The 14,984-nt window shown below is 47.5% G+C and overlaps 1 protein-coding gene across 1 annotated transcript; it reads right to left on the reverse strand.

The window, feature by feature from the left end:
- Positions 1–3,518: 3,518 nt before the first annotated feature.
- On the reverse strand, positions 3,519–14,868 carry MYCBPAP (MYCBP associated protein). Its single transcript, XM_057379404.1, is given in 20 exon segments — positions 3,519–3,782; positions 3,785–3,819; positions 3,821–4,059; positions 4,254–4,366; positions 4,819–4,934; positions 5,668–5,789; positions 6,576–6,857; positions 7,021–7,167; positions 7,711–7,898; positions 8,411–8,600; positions 8,965–9,079; positions 9,706–9,806; positions 10,492–10,607; positions 10,787–10,937; positions 11,609–11,724; positions 12,010–12,187; positions 12,667–12,770; positions 12,872–13,019; positions 13,920–14,056; positions 14,732–14,868. Coding segments are annotated over 20 exon segments (2,724 nt in total). The 5' UTR covers positions 14,784–14,868; the 3' UTR covers positions 3,519–3,708.
- Between the last annotated feature and the right edge of the window lie 116 nt (positions 14,869–14,984).

Here is a 14,984-nt window from a genome sequence, read left to right on the forward strand (position 1 = left end):
CGGAGCCTGGCTGGGGGGAGAGAGGGAGGCATCAGATGACATGACAAAATAAGTCATGTCTCTCGATCATTTCAATGCCACCCCCTCTCTCCCGGCCTCTGCCTTCCATTTTAATCACTGACAGCCCTTCAAGTATTATGGATATATATAATCTTTTTAATATCACTGACATTTTCCACGATGGAAAGCATCTCGGGGGTGCTGAGACATTCTGGGGCGGGGGGAGGTCGTGCCTTCCTGCTGCTCCTGCCACACAAAGTGCAGAGCTGAGATCCATCTTGCCYGAGGGTCCTGCCTCGGGTTTTGGGGAGGCCGTGTACCTCGGGGGGTTTTGCAGATCTCAGCAGCCTGATATTCCCAACCGGGTCTGGCTGTGCAGGCTGGGTAAGCATCCAGTCCCACTCCCAGCCGCAGTGTGGGAAAAAAACACATCCAGCATCCAAAGCCTCCGCAGGTCAGCCCGGAGAACATCCCAGCTCGGGAAGGGGCAGGCATTCTTCACGGCAGCCCAAGCTCCAGGCTTTGCCTCCATTCCCAGCGCTGCTGCTTCACTCTGTCAGATGGTGAGGCAGACAGCTTGCCTTTCTTCAGGCAGTGATTTGTTTTTTTAYAAGCAAAGTGAACCTCTCCACGGGGAAGACACTCCAAGAGGTGTTTTTGGAGCTGTACAAACGTGGGTTTTCTTTGCTGCGTGGCTCACAACCCCTCTGTGGAAATGGGATCCATTTGCTTGCCCTCAGAAGCCTGGCTGCTCACCCAGATCCCCTCAGAAACCGAGAAACCTCTGTAAATGCACTGTCACCTTCTGCTTGCAGCATTTCCCTGCAATTCCCCCTCTTCCATCCTCTCTGGTGATGATGGTGTCTTCAGGCCCCACTCACATGATGGGTTTGGAATTCAACTCCCAAGGCCAGGAAGGTCGCTCACCTTGGTKATTTAGCAAACACGACACAAATTATTAACACTAATACAAATAATGCCCACGTTTGGGAGAGGAGAAGGGATAATTTCCKTGYCTGGTTGCAAGGACTGGGYCTTACAGGGTCCTGCAGAGTGCAYGGCTGACAGCCCTGAGGGTCTCTGTGCTGASGACAGAGCSCACACCTCACACTGGGCCTGTAAATGAAGGGTACACATTTCTAAAGCTGCTCTGTGGGAGCCGGCTCTAATTCCACTGCAGTTCCCGTCGTGTAACTTCCACAAATCAAAACAAAAAAAAAAAAAAAAAAAAAAAAAGCAGCTGGCTCAGAAAAAGCTGCAGCAGCCAGACAGCAGAGTATCACAGTTGTTGGCCCAGCACATCCCTTCCTGCATGCTGCTTGTACCTTGTCCCTTGAGGACATTCTTGTCCAAGGCTGGAAGAAGCACCAGCAATATTGATGACAAAAAATTATGAGATGAAATTAGGCTGTTCCCAGGTTTGTTCTCCTTTGCAGAACTCCCATACCACCCACCTGCCCTGTGCCAGCAGCCTCCTCCCTCRGAAGGGAAGATGCCAGCACAGGACATTCTTCCATCGTACGTGACTGATGTAAGGCTTTCATCCAGCTGGTGTTGTATTAACAGATTTTCCTGTGGGTAGATGAACAATGGAGGTTGGTTTCCATGGGCTGGATTGGAGATATGGATCCATGGAGACGTGGATGGGCTTTGCCATCCTTTAAGGTAAAGCTACCACATGAAAGGATTCCTGCYTCTGAGACAATCACGTTGCCTGTAGAACATGCAGGCTCCTAGAAACAGATGGCTTGAGCAGTTTGAGTTGGGCAGATTCACAAGCTGATAATCATCTCCAGAGAGGCAGGAGCTATTGTCAGAGCCTGTAAGACACACCCCAACTTCAGGCCTTTTTCCTCCTAATTCTCAAAATGTTGCTGAAATTCTGACTCCAGGAATGCTGAGCAGAGCCTTCCCTTTGTGGGTCTGTGCCTGCTAAGCCAGAGGAGCTCCTGCTGCCACAGAAGCCAAAATGCTTCCCCACACCCCACTAAGAGAAAACGTCTCAAAACATCAGGGGCCTCACCTGGCCAGAGAAAAGAACAAGCTGTGCTTTGCCATGGTACTGCTGGGAGCCAAAGGGAGGAACAGATCCTCTCCCCAGGGACAGCACAGGAGTTGAAATGAGAAAGCAGAAGACACCAATTCAGCAGAAGAAGCAGTCATTTCACGCTGTGTGTGCAGCTCCAAGCCGTGTGCCAGCTCAGGGACAGGAGCACGTGCCTGAGGGACACACCTGGAGCCACTGAACTCGTGACAGTGACGCTCAGCACGGATAGGCATCTGCTGCCTAAGAGCTCCAGTGGGATCACCATCCCCAACTAATGATCCACACTGATGTCACTGCTCTGCGGGGCCAAAGCCTTCCTGGGGAATGCTGTCCAGCTGCTTTAGCAGGAAGGTGGCACTTCAGTGACAGCAGGCCACGACAGACCCCGCAGCCAGCTCTGCCTTGGGAACCTGTTCCAAGTGAAGTCCAGTGTAACACACTCAGGCCTGGGATGCCTCCACAAAAAGCCCCATTCCAGCTGTGATGCACACAGGTGGAAAACAGTGATGACTCCAGACACACAGGCAGATGGACAGGCAGGAGGGCTGGCTCCAACATGAGGCCTTACCATGCTCACAACATTTATACCACAAATTCCTCTTATTWAATTCAAGAGTGGTTAGTCCTGGAAGGCAACACGTAAGACTTGTCTCAGAATGGGGCATGAGTACCTGGAGCTGAATGGAAAGAGATGGCAAGATCAGCACAAGAAGGAAATTTGTGAGTGTAAAACCAGGCAGGGTGGCACACCCATTGGGATAATGCTTTTACTGGGATCCAGAATGCCTCTTGTCAGCAAGTCCCGAGGGGAGACTGGACAAGCAGCCAAAAATATAATCAAAACCAGGATGGATTTGTCTACTGTCCTGGTAGCAGTGCTCATGAGCACAAGGAACACCCTGCTCACTCACCTGCTAGCCAAGCACAATCCAGACACAAAGAACATACCTCATGTTGACTGGCACTTTTAAATTCTCCTTCAGCAGAAATGCCAGTATTTTCCAGTCTTAACATTTTCTGAGGTGCTGGTATTTCTTGCCTCATCTCTTCTTGGCAAGCATCATCTGTGGCAGCAACAGATGATCTAGCAATAGTCTCACATCAGAGTGTGTCAGAAAAGAGGCAGCCCAGTATTTGTAATCACTGAATCACTTCACAAAGAAGAATCTCCACTCCATCTGTGTAAATACCGTTATTTATTTATTTTTAAAAAGCAAGTCTATTTCTACATGCAAAGGGCTTCACTCTCCCCTTCTGAGCACTGCTTTASGTCCTCAAATAAAGACACCATTTCACTCACCATTGAATCCAGCAGCTTGTAAACCTGCAGCAGAAATTCAGAGAAGACAGCTGCAGTGAAAACACATGAAGAACTCCTGAGGCTGAGACTGACAGAGATGGTTTCTGAGGTACATTATCATATGGGCACACGCACCACCACACAGAAGTGGCAGCCTGCTGCTAACAGAGCTCTAGTAATAACTTCCCTGGCTATGAAGTGTGTTTAACATTATCTGAGGTACAATTAATTCAGCTGATCCCTCCAGAGCCTGCAAGCAATGCTAAAGACATCCCAGATAGAAGTCCCGCATGTGGCTATGCRATGGCTGGATTTCTGCTAACAGATTCCAGGCTGAAACAAATTAATTTGGATTTCACACTTACCTTGCTGCAGCACGAGGGACATATGTCTGCCAGTTTTCTGAGCTGAACAAAATGCTTACCTCACCCCCGAGCCTCAGTGTGCCTTACAAGCAAACAACAAAACCAAGAATACAAGCTTTGGTCTGACTCACTTCAAGGTAGAGCTTTTCCCGGTATGATTCAAGTGAAAGAGGGTCCACCTGCACTTGAGCAGGTCGTGCCCTATGTGCAGCTCCATGTCGAGACTCCACATGGTGCTTCTCATCTTTTTCTCTGACCAACTCTCCTTTCCCTCTCACGTCATGCACTGAAATGGAAGATGGATGCTTCTCATCTTTTGCTTTTGGCTTTTTGCTGCTTGAATGATCCTAACCAGGGACAGACCAAGGAAAAAAAAAAAGGACACAGGTCAGGACACTGCTCAGACTGCTGCAAGATGCACTTCCCAGCAGCAGCATCTCTTCCACTGGGCTGGAAATCAGCTCAAAATCAGCATACACAACCTCAGGATGGATCACAGTGTCCCCAGCACTCAGAGTTGACCAGGCACCCCAGTACCTACCACTTTCTCTTTCCCTGCTGCCCCTCTACTTTTTTTGCCTTCTTTGTCCTTTTTCTCTTCTTTCTTACTGGCTTCCTTTCCTCCTTTTTTTGCTTCTCCATGCTTTACTTCCTCTACAAAAGAAAAKATTTCAATAAACCAAAAGAATCCACACATCCAGAAAGACCAGCCCACTGCACTAACACAGTGGCAGTGTTTTTGCRATGTTTTCCTCTTTTTATTAATCTGAGCTGTACTGCACTGAAAAACAAAACCTTGAAGAGTTCTTTGTTTAAGTAAGAAATGAAAAAGTCTCATTGAGGCACTCTTTGCTGGGTTGGTCTGTGTGAAAACCATGGCTACACCTAGCTGAATTGAAAGGCTTTTTTGTGGGGGTGTGTTTTTTTTACTGCCAAACCACATATCCCAATTAGAATTGTGACTGTCACGCAATCTGCCAGTTTTCTCCTGATGCTTTTTCCTCAGGGGGACATGCTSAAATTGACATTTCAGCTGAAATTCATCATGTTTTCTGTATTTCCAACAGCCCACAGAAAGCAATTGCTCTGCTAAAACCACCATTTACCTGTTTCCTCTGGAACTTCTTGTACATGGGTGTCCTTCTCAATCAAACCAAACACGGATTTCAGCCTCACAGAGTGACTCACCAGGTCATCAATTACTCTACGCCACAGCTGGAGGCTGAGGAAAGGATCAGGATCAGAAAGGAGACAGTGCAGCAACTGCCACTTTGTTTATCCCACAYTTCTTTGTGCCCAGAAATGAAGGTCCCTCATAGCTGAGAGCTGCCCTGTGCAACTAAACCAAACAAAACAGCACCCACTGTCCAAATATCAGTGMAGGGGGATGCTAAATTGCTTTCCTCGTGTTAGATCCCTCCAAGGTCTCAATGGTTTGCAAATCAACAGGCTCCCAGGGACCCATTAATATTATTATGAAACTAGGTCTGCTCTTCAACATGACACACATTGGTAAATCAGCATCAACCTGCTCTGTGTTTACCAAGAGGAACCTGCATCCTTCTAATTTAGAAGCTGTTGATATGTTTACAGTCTGAAAGCCTGAGCAAAGAACAGAGAGACTGCATGAGTGAGGAGACAGTTATCTCAGTAAAAGGGTACAGAAAATACCCAAAGGTTTCATAAATAYAGACTGGAATAATCTTGCCACAAATAATCTTGTACACTCTCCAAAATTACATGCATTTAATATTCTAAACTTATCACCAGGAAAAAAAAAAAAACATTTGGGTCCTAGACAGCTGCTACAATTAAGCTATAAAAAAACAGTGTAAAGATGACTTCTAGACCTTGGATAATTATGTGCACTCTGAATCACAACACTGGCAACAGAGCTCGCTGAGGCTGTTGATCACACAATGTTTTCACAAGCTTTCCTTGCAAAGGTAACCCACCAGAGTGGATGCAGAAGCTCTGACTGAGGTGGCCTCTGTTTAACACACAGCTGCAGAGCTGCCTTATTGAGCTGGGTCAGTGCTTCTTCCTGCTCCCTCTCCCCGGGGATTGACATTATAGCCTGTGAGAAAAAACACAGGGGCTGTGGAGCACTTCTCAGTTTTCATTCCCAGACCCTGAGATCAATGGAGCAGCCCAYAGCTCTCTTCCCAGACACCAGTCTAAAACCAGACTGCATTGGGTACTTACATACCCAGATGTGGCTTTCTGCAACTCTGGGATTTGGCCAAGGTACCCAAGACCTGGGGAACAATCCCAGACTCCCTCATCAGRCTGATATTAAACCCCTTTGCAATTTCAGGTGTGCTGGGAAATAGGGATTCTATCGTGCTAGAAGGCTCTCTAGTAAAGCTTCATTATAAAAACAGCAGAGAGGTTTCCAGGAGAGCACAACAGAAAAACCACTGACAATATCCCAACCACTCTTGTTTTAATCTAGGGAGGTCTGTACTTTATCCACAGCCTGTCAKAAGTGCCCCCTTAGTTCTCTGATGAATAGGAAGGACTCTCCAAGAARAGGAGCCCTTGGGGGAGCCATGGGAGGCTGTAAGCCCAGCCTGCCCCCCACATTCAGTCTGGGGATGACAGAAAGCTAATGGAGGAAGAGCTTAAAATATCCATTATATTGTGTGGTTCCCTTTTCTTCTTCACACAACAGCCCACAAAGTCTCTCTTGGGAATCTCTTCACAAGAGCACTGAGGGTGTGGTCAGCAGAGTCAACACACATCAWAAATCTCTTTAACTCCCAGCATGCTGGCAGCAGCCCTTTGGGTGGGCTCACACTGGGACAGGCTGGGCTGTTTGTAGGAGAATTAACACAGCACCAGTGGGAACGGAGGTGACCACCTGTTTAAAGTCTTTGAGGGAAAGGTTCCATCCTGAAGGACCTGCTTCTTCCTCCTCAATGCTCCTTTCCCTTGGAGCCTCCTCTAGTGTGTACTTTCCACCTGGGAGCTCTGTGGCGCTGCTCGGGGTGTAGGGAGGCTCCAAGGTGCTCTCCTGGTACTCTGTGTACTCCGCAGTGCTCCTCTGGTCCAAGGGCAGCTCCTCCTCCAATTCTGAAAACACAGGCATGTGCCGTCTCCATAGTTCATGCAGCTGCTGTACCACTTGATGCTGATAATGCAACTGTTATAACAGGGGGAAAAGGTAAACATGAGCTGCAACTTCCCTCTTCCAACCCAACTGTTAAAGCCTCCACGGCAGATTCTGCCAGCTCTAGAATGCCAGGGATGCAGCAGCCCCATGGGTCTTATTTCAGTTGTGCAGCCCATTCAATAGCAAACATCACCTCRGGATTTTTCCTGTGGAACAGCTCTTCCTCTGTGACATAGGCATCCACAGGAGAYGGGGTGCGCTCGGGGGTCCGAATTTGGTCAAGAAGTTCATTCAGGCTCTCTCTCACTACAGCAGCACGTTCTCGAGCAGCCAGCTCATTCTGAGGCACCACAACAAATCAGCATGTGTGAGCCCCCATTCCACAAACAAACAAATTCAGTCCCATTTGTAACCAACCACTCATTACACAGTTACAAGGATGTGAACAACTGCAAACCCTGCTGAGCAGAGCAATACTTCCAACAGCTTTTCAAATAAACCCTACAAATCCTCCCTCAAACTATACTTTTCAATGAACAGTGTAATTTTCAATTTATACCTTAACTGCTAACATAGTGTACAACAGTCAATCCCCTTCCCACTAAGTAACTAAWGAAATTAATTACCAACAGAAATTTCATTCTTCAAAGGACCAGTGTGAACACTTTAGGAGACACAGTCATGTCTTCAGTAACATTACAAAAGACTGCAGAGTTGCCCATGTTATTTAGCAAACCTGCTCAAGTATGTGCAGACGTTCTGTAAATCTCACTCTCAGCAGTAATTGCACAGCAATAAAAATACCATGTTGTCCACTCCCACCCTTATCCTCTATTTGCATATAAAGTTCAAAGCTCAGTTACCCAGTTACATGCTTGGTTACCTCCAGTTTCTCTCTGAAGCCAGCCAATTTATCCTCATACACAGCAACTCCCCAAAGGGTCACCTTAAGCAAAGCTCCTCCTAATAACTGAGGATGTGTCCTAAATTCCCAGGGCTCGCTGAAAACACCTGCTCTCTCTGACTTGAAAATAAAGATAAACTTCCGACAYTCTCCAGGTACAATTACACCTGAAATAAGAGAGAAAATGCATTGGTCTGCCAGAAGCCACCTGGTTAACCTGACCTTCCTCCAACCCACCCTAAGTGTCCTTATCTCTGTAGGAGATTCTTTCCCCACAGTTTAACTGGTTGTCACACCTCATCCAGTTCTTTTTCTCCTTCCAGATTTACTCCCAGTCCCTGTGTTCCTAAACTGGTTTTATTCCCATTGCACTCTCCTTCTACAGCAAGCTTAGTTCTCTCTCCAGTAGATTATACCCCATTTGCCATCAGAAAATGATTCATTTCTCAATATTCCACCCATTTACACTTAGAGTAGGAGCAACCTCCTTTCCTTTAAGTTCCATGAGAGGGATGTGCTTTGCACAGCTCTTCTGGGATGAGTCAGCTCTGACACCCAGATGGTTTCCTCAGGAGAAATCACCCAGCAGTACTCTGCCATTAGTCAGACTCCACGTCCCAGGTAACTCCCAAATTCCTGCTCAAGGTACAAAGGTCTTGGAGARCAGCAGGTCTCATACCTGGTCTGGTATCAAAGTAAAAACAGGGCATCTTCTTGCCCTTGGTTACTCTGGAGGGGATCTGCTGGGGAAGCCTCATCCAGTCAAACCAGATGGCAGCTGTGCCATCATTGGTCACTTTTAGGAAACTCTCAACCTTCTTACTAACCAGACTCTCGAAGGTGACCCGAGCAGCAATGCCAATTTCATTCTACAAGGAAGAGGAAAAAAATAATAATTTCTACTCTATCTGGCAGGATTTATCACACATGAAGTCATAGCTCAAATAAGGGGTTGAGCCTCAGCAGGAGGACTTGTAAGGCAGGTCCAGAGAAGTGGCCATTACACAGAAAGAGCCTGGGAATCTGAACCTCACACCATAACCAGAGCCTTTCTGTTCCTAGATCTGAGATCCTGAGTAAACACAGGGATACTCTATTATGTTCAGARTAAGTCTGAACATAATTTTATGTTMAAAATAATTCTGTGGCCTGGGAGYGACACTCATTGTAGAGCTGTGACTTGGGAACTCAAATAGGCTTAGCTTGACTAAACAATTAAAATCTCACAATTACCCTGCGAGCAGCGACGCCCTTGATCCAACGAGCAGGAAGGCCACAGAAAACTAAAGATGGAACCTGATCAACTTCTGGAACCTTAGTGAAGGAGGCCTCACTGCAGGCCTCGCTGCTAAAGAGAGCAAAAGACAGCATTTTCATGGCATGAAATTCACTTCCAGAGAGGGGAGAACCAGAGGTGATTTACAACAACCTGTTAGAAAGAATCCAAATTAATGCTTTTCCAGTAATGTCTTTAGGGACAGGGCCCTGCAGATGTGGTGAATCCCAGCTAGCTACAGGTTACTGGCAAGAAGGACAGGACAGCCAGAATATTAAACAATAAGACTTGTTTGAGGTACATGACTGAAAAAGAACAAGAGGCACTCAAGTTGTGCCTGTTACAGGTGGACAAGASAGGGAAAAACAGGAAATTAATGATGGAAGGTTAGAAAAAGACAATGAAATGGAAGCAATTGAGAGCAGAATCCCACCCTGCCTGATGTAAGCTCTGGAACCACACGGAGGGAAGACTGAAGGAAGGGACTGAACAAAATTTATCTCTGATTCTTGCTGCTTAGACACAAGGCCCCAAGGCACAAAGATTMCTAAATCTGGTGATTATAGTATAAGAATCAGCTTTGTATTGTGCCTCGGTGGAGACTCCTCTCCATTCTCAATAAGGACAGCTAAGGATACCCTCACAAACTGGTGGTGCAACCCCAAAATTCTTTACTTCTACCACAAAGTAAAACTTACAGGGACTCCATGTCATCAGAGATGGCAGAAGGTCGAATGGCCCTGGCTGAGACAGATGTGAAAGAATGTCCTTTCCCAATCACCTCCAGTTCATCCAACTCCTGGACATACACAAAAATAACCAACTCACAGCTGCTCTTTGATAAGAAAGGACATTAAAATACCAGACAAATGCACCAACTCAGTCAAGTGAAGTGGAGATATCTTGCTCCTACAATAGTTTTCAGAGGTATCTGAAGAATGCTCAAGAGACACAGGAAGGAACCAATTCTGAGATTCCCAAGAATCCTAGATGAATGCATTCCCCACTACCAATGATGCATGGAGAAAGTCTCCTTCACACGTTTCTCATCCCCAGAGACAGGTTTCAAAGAGAAAAAARTGAGGTTTGTTCTGTTTTTACAAGAAGGGGACACCTGCCTTCAGATTTCAGATATGAGTCTTCCACATGGGCAAAGATCTCCTCCCTCTGCCCCAGGGCACTAAATCAAATTCCTGCCCCAGTATTTGGCAGGTATTTCTTTGCCTAGGTCATGGCAGCTGCATGCTGCTGGTTTGGGTTCTTACTCTAAGGCTCCTAGGCTACTCCATGCAACACTTTGGGAGGCCAGACAGAACTCTTACAGCAGTGTGGCCCTTTGGAAATGTGGAAACCTCCAGGAAAAATATTGTGGGATGAAGTTTTCACTTCCTAATGCTTTTTCAGATCCAGCTCTTGGAAATTTTATGTCACTTTACAGCACCTGACAAGAGACACAAAGAATGTCCTTGCTCCTCTGGTCTTACCGGCTTATGAAACCCCAGCTCATCTAGGATAGMTTTTAGTTCCTGCCGTCGATGTTGCAGAAAAAGACTCTTATCCCAGTTAAAATGGCAAGGAATCCTCTTTGGAGGCTTTGTACCTGTGGAAATACCCATTCAAGAACTCACTCTCTACACACTCACATGCCTATCRAATTTCGCTCTCTGCCAAATTTTGGTTTTGTGATGTTTTAAAGAGGAGATTCAACAGGGAAGGAGCTGCTCCCTAAACAGCTRTGCCCCATTTCTTTGGAATCGCCTCTCTGCAGTGTTCCCTTACCTGTTTCCCTCTGGATAGTGTGAGGTTTCCCCACGTGGGTGACTGGCTCTGGGTACCCACATTCTGTCCGGGTCAGGGTCAGAGTCAGCCCGGTGAGGTCATCCCCRATTTTGTCAGGAAGGTTCCAGAACTCGCTTCCCACGTGGTATCCCTAGGGTGGGAAACAAAGCTCCCACTGACACAGAGTCATGCAGCTATCTGCTATTTTCACAGGCACTAGAAGCTAAAAAGGAGCAATCTAACCCTGCCTATATGAAGATTTTAAAAGCCTATGAATTATCCATTTCTGCAGAGCAAGCCAAAATTTCTATCAAGCTGCTGTCAAAGACAAAAGAACTTTCTTCTATCACGTGAAGGTTGAACGACATTAAAATAAAGCCTCACACAAATGCCAMGTCTTTGATAATGCTATAAATGTAAAAAAAGAATTTTAACACAATACTCTCATAACCCTCCTGCCTTACCCATGCCCTTTACTCCATGGTAATTGCTAAAATCCAAGCCTGAAGCTATCAGATCTTTCTGCCCCTGGAACAGCAATCGTGACATGTTCCCATGCCRCTTCCCAGGGCTCAGCAGTCTTTGGGGAGAACCAAGAAATGCCATTTTCTCATCACCACTTTCCCCTGACTAGTACAGATAGCACAGTTCAAGTTTTTATTTTTCATGTCCCTGAAAGCTCTGCTCGCACACCAGGCTGAGGGACTCAGCGCAGCTTTGATAAACATCTCCTGACAGCTCTTCAGAGAGTTACTCAGAACAGTGTCTGTGCTGTTTCACAAGAGCAGMACAATCAGGACACACAGGAAGTGGGGCTCTCACCTTTCCAGGAAATAGAGCAGGGAGAGTCCGGTCAATGAGGTCACGTTCTTCCTGAATTTGCCTGTAATTGTCYGACATGTTCATCAGCAATTCGTTCTCTGGCTTGTCAAGAATTTCTATAAATAAGAAACATCATATCATTGGTGCTGCACTTCTGGGCACACCCTTTGCCACCCTTCTTCACCTGTGACCCACTTACACCGTCCCCTGCCTAATCCCCTTCCCCTAACCAGAGCCACCAGCACGAGCAGTGTGGGAGCTCTGAGAACACAGAATTAGACTGCAGTGGCAATAGAATTAACCCTGGTGGGCAATGACCACTGCAGTTTGGTGTGGGAACATCAAACTCCCCTCCCTGCACACAGAATTTCACAGAATGAGGCCTCCTCAGCTTTTCTCACCTCCTAGGTGTTTCTCCTGYTTTTTCCTCATGGCCATATTGTGGCTCCAGTTTCGGAAAGCTCTGTGCTCTGGTAATTGGGCCTGATGTGTCTTTTCTTTCCTCCKCTCTTTTTCATACTCCTCTTTTAAAGCTGCTATAATAGCATCTGGACAAGGAATCTTAATAGCATCTGCTAGCTGATGAGAAAGGAAACATGAAATGAACTTCYCCTTGCACACTAAAACAGGAATGGGAGTGGGGAGCAGAGAAGAATTCTTCAGGTTGACAGGACTTTTACATTAGCACTCTGAGAGGAAGAAAACCAGGGCAGTAGGGACACTCAGATACAACGGAAGTATTTATCTAAGTAATGAGTAATGGCATTCCTGCAACACCAGCTCTTCCCTGACACCATCAGCAGGACACAGAGGGAAGAGGAAGCCTGCRTAATTGTTCCCTCCATGACCTGGTCCTGCACACAGGACTCCAAAACCTGCTGGTGCAGTTTGTCCAAAGGCAAACCCTCCCCCAGAGTGTGACGAAGTTGGGAAAGCCACACCTCAGGCCAGCCCTGCTCCTGATAGGTGCTGGAAAGCATCGAAAGGTACTGCAGGCACCACACTCCACCTCTGGAAAAGTGCCACGCAGCAGCATTTTCCTGACCCTACAAACCAACCTGAGTGTTTTTTCTGGCCAAGGCTTCCATCCTGAACTCCTCCAAACTTCCCAGAATGTGATGAGGGAGGATCTCTTCAGAGCCATCCTCAAACTGTTTTTGTCCTACAGCACACATAGAAAAATACCCAACCTCAGAGCCAGGTCACTAAAGTTTGGCTTAGCAAAGCCAAAACCCAGAGGTAAGATGTGAAGCTGAACCCTACCAGGAAARGTGAGTGGTCCCCTGGGTGCCCCGAGGTGAAGAGGATGTGCTACAAGATGTGTCACCTCCTTGGGTAGGTATTTTCGGACCAGGTACTGCCTCCTAACTGGAGATCTCCCAGCATCGTCGGGAAGGCGTGGAGCATGAAGCTGCAGGAAATAAACACAGTGCAGTTGGGTACACACTGACTCACCTTTATTGCACCTGATCCTTTTAGGATATGCACAGAAGTCATATCAGTACAGTTCCTGTAAGAATGGTGCGAGGCCTGGAGAGGGACTTTTCACAYGGACATGTAACAAYAGGACAAGGGGGAASGGATYCAAACTRGAAGAGTAGRWTTGGATTAGGTATTRGGAATAAAYTCTTCCCTGTGAGGGTGGTGGGGCCCCAGCACAGGGTGCCCAGAGAAGCTGTGGCTACCCCATCCCTGGAAGTGGCCAAGGCCAGGTCAGATGGGGCTTGGAACAACCTGGGAGAGTGGAATATGTCCCTGCCCATGGCAGGGGGTGGAAASAGATGAGTCTCAAGGTCTTTCCCAAGCCAAATCTTCCATGATTCTTCCCCTACAAGACATCTTACACAGCTGTGCAGATCCCAACTTAGTTATTGTCTTATTCCTCTGGATCCTGGTTTATAAAAGAGGCACAGAAAGGAGAGTTTTAAATTACTTTCCCAAGGGATTTCTGCTGCTGTATCACTCAAATGCTTCCACTCACGCACTCTGGCCTGAAGGAAAGCCTGGAAAACTACTAAAAAACTAACAGGTTTATTAGACAAGAAAGTTGGACATGCACTTTTGAAGAGGCAAATGATTTATCCTCCATTTAAAAGGATCRTATAAAGACCAATAATACTTTACTTTTAGCAACTGGACCTGATGAGCTGACATTTTATCACTATAAAAAGCAGGACAGACAAAATGGAATGAGAACTCAGCTGCAAGAGTGGGTTTTGGCTTAACAGAGGGCAGCACCCTCTGTTAAACACACAGAARGGGAGTGTCAGTTGAGGCAGCTGTTTCTACCAGTAAAAATACTCATACATACTTTCTTCAGGTCCTCCACCTTAATTGCAAGTGCCTGGATGTCCTCTCCTTGCAGAACATATGGAGCAGGCTTAGGCTTGGACTCAGTCTCTTCTGCAATTGTTGAATACATAAGTTCAGAGTTCTTTGCCTTGTGTCCTAAAAACAAATGAAGAGRCTTCATGTTCAGTCTCCCAAGCAAATACCATCTTCCTTTTTCAGCCTGGTTAAGGATTTCCAGTTGAACTATGTTCGGGATTATTTCTCTTTAAGGTTGCATTTCTTGTAATTGAAAAAAAAAGCAGCTTCTGCGAAGCTGCAAAGACCAAAGTGGGTCAAGCAGGAGTGAATTGTCTTACACTTTATTCTAGACGAGAGACAACGGGTAAGATAAATGCAAATAAATACAGATCCCCTACAGGTGGAACACCACATTCCTGGGAAGATTCCGGCTCCAGCTGCAAGTGCAAGTCCACAGATACCCTGTGCCCTACCAGCACGMCTCGGATAACAAACCACTGGATTTCAGAAGCTGTTCAGTGGCAGAACAGCTCTGGAATAACCAAACCCGGGCAGAGCCGGGTGCGGGGCAGAGGTACCGGTACCTGCGGGCCGGGCCAAGCTCAGGGGAACCCACCGGAGCTATTTCTGCCCCCCGCCACCCTTAACCTGCGCGTCCCTCCCGCTGGGACCGCCTCCTTTAAAAAGAAATTATCACAATAGTGACACAGGGGTCACTGTTTGGGGAAGGGGTTGGTTACGGCCGCTGACAACCGCGGCCCCACCGAGGCCGCAGGCCCGGCCCTGCCCGCCCGCGCCCTGCTCCGGGCGTACTGAGGGAGCTCCGGCTGCGGCTCCGGGACCGCGGCACCCGCCGKGAAGCCATGTCCGGGCCGGTGTCCCCGTCTCCGGGCTCCGAGCAGGTGGCGGTGTGTGGCGATAGAGCGGCCGGGCACCGCGCGGCCTGAGGGCACCGGCAGCACCGGGGAGCACCGGGGAGCACCGCCCCCTGCCGGCCCCCCGCGGAACCGCCCCGCCGGGCGGGAACCGCCGTGCGCATGCGCCGCCTGCCCGCATGCGTGTGCCG

This window comes from Malurus melanocephalus, unplaced genomic scaffold (genome assembly GCF_030028575.1).
Source record: "Malurus melanocephalus ecotype Western Australia unplaced genomic scaffold, MMel_1.1 scaffold_403, whole genome shotgun sequence".
Lineage (NCBI taxonomy): Eukaryota > Metazoa > Chordata > Aves > Passeriformes > Maluridae > Malurus > Malurus melanocephalus.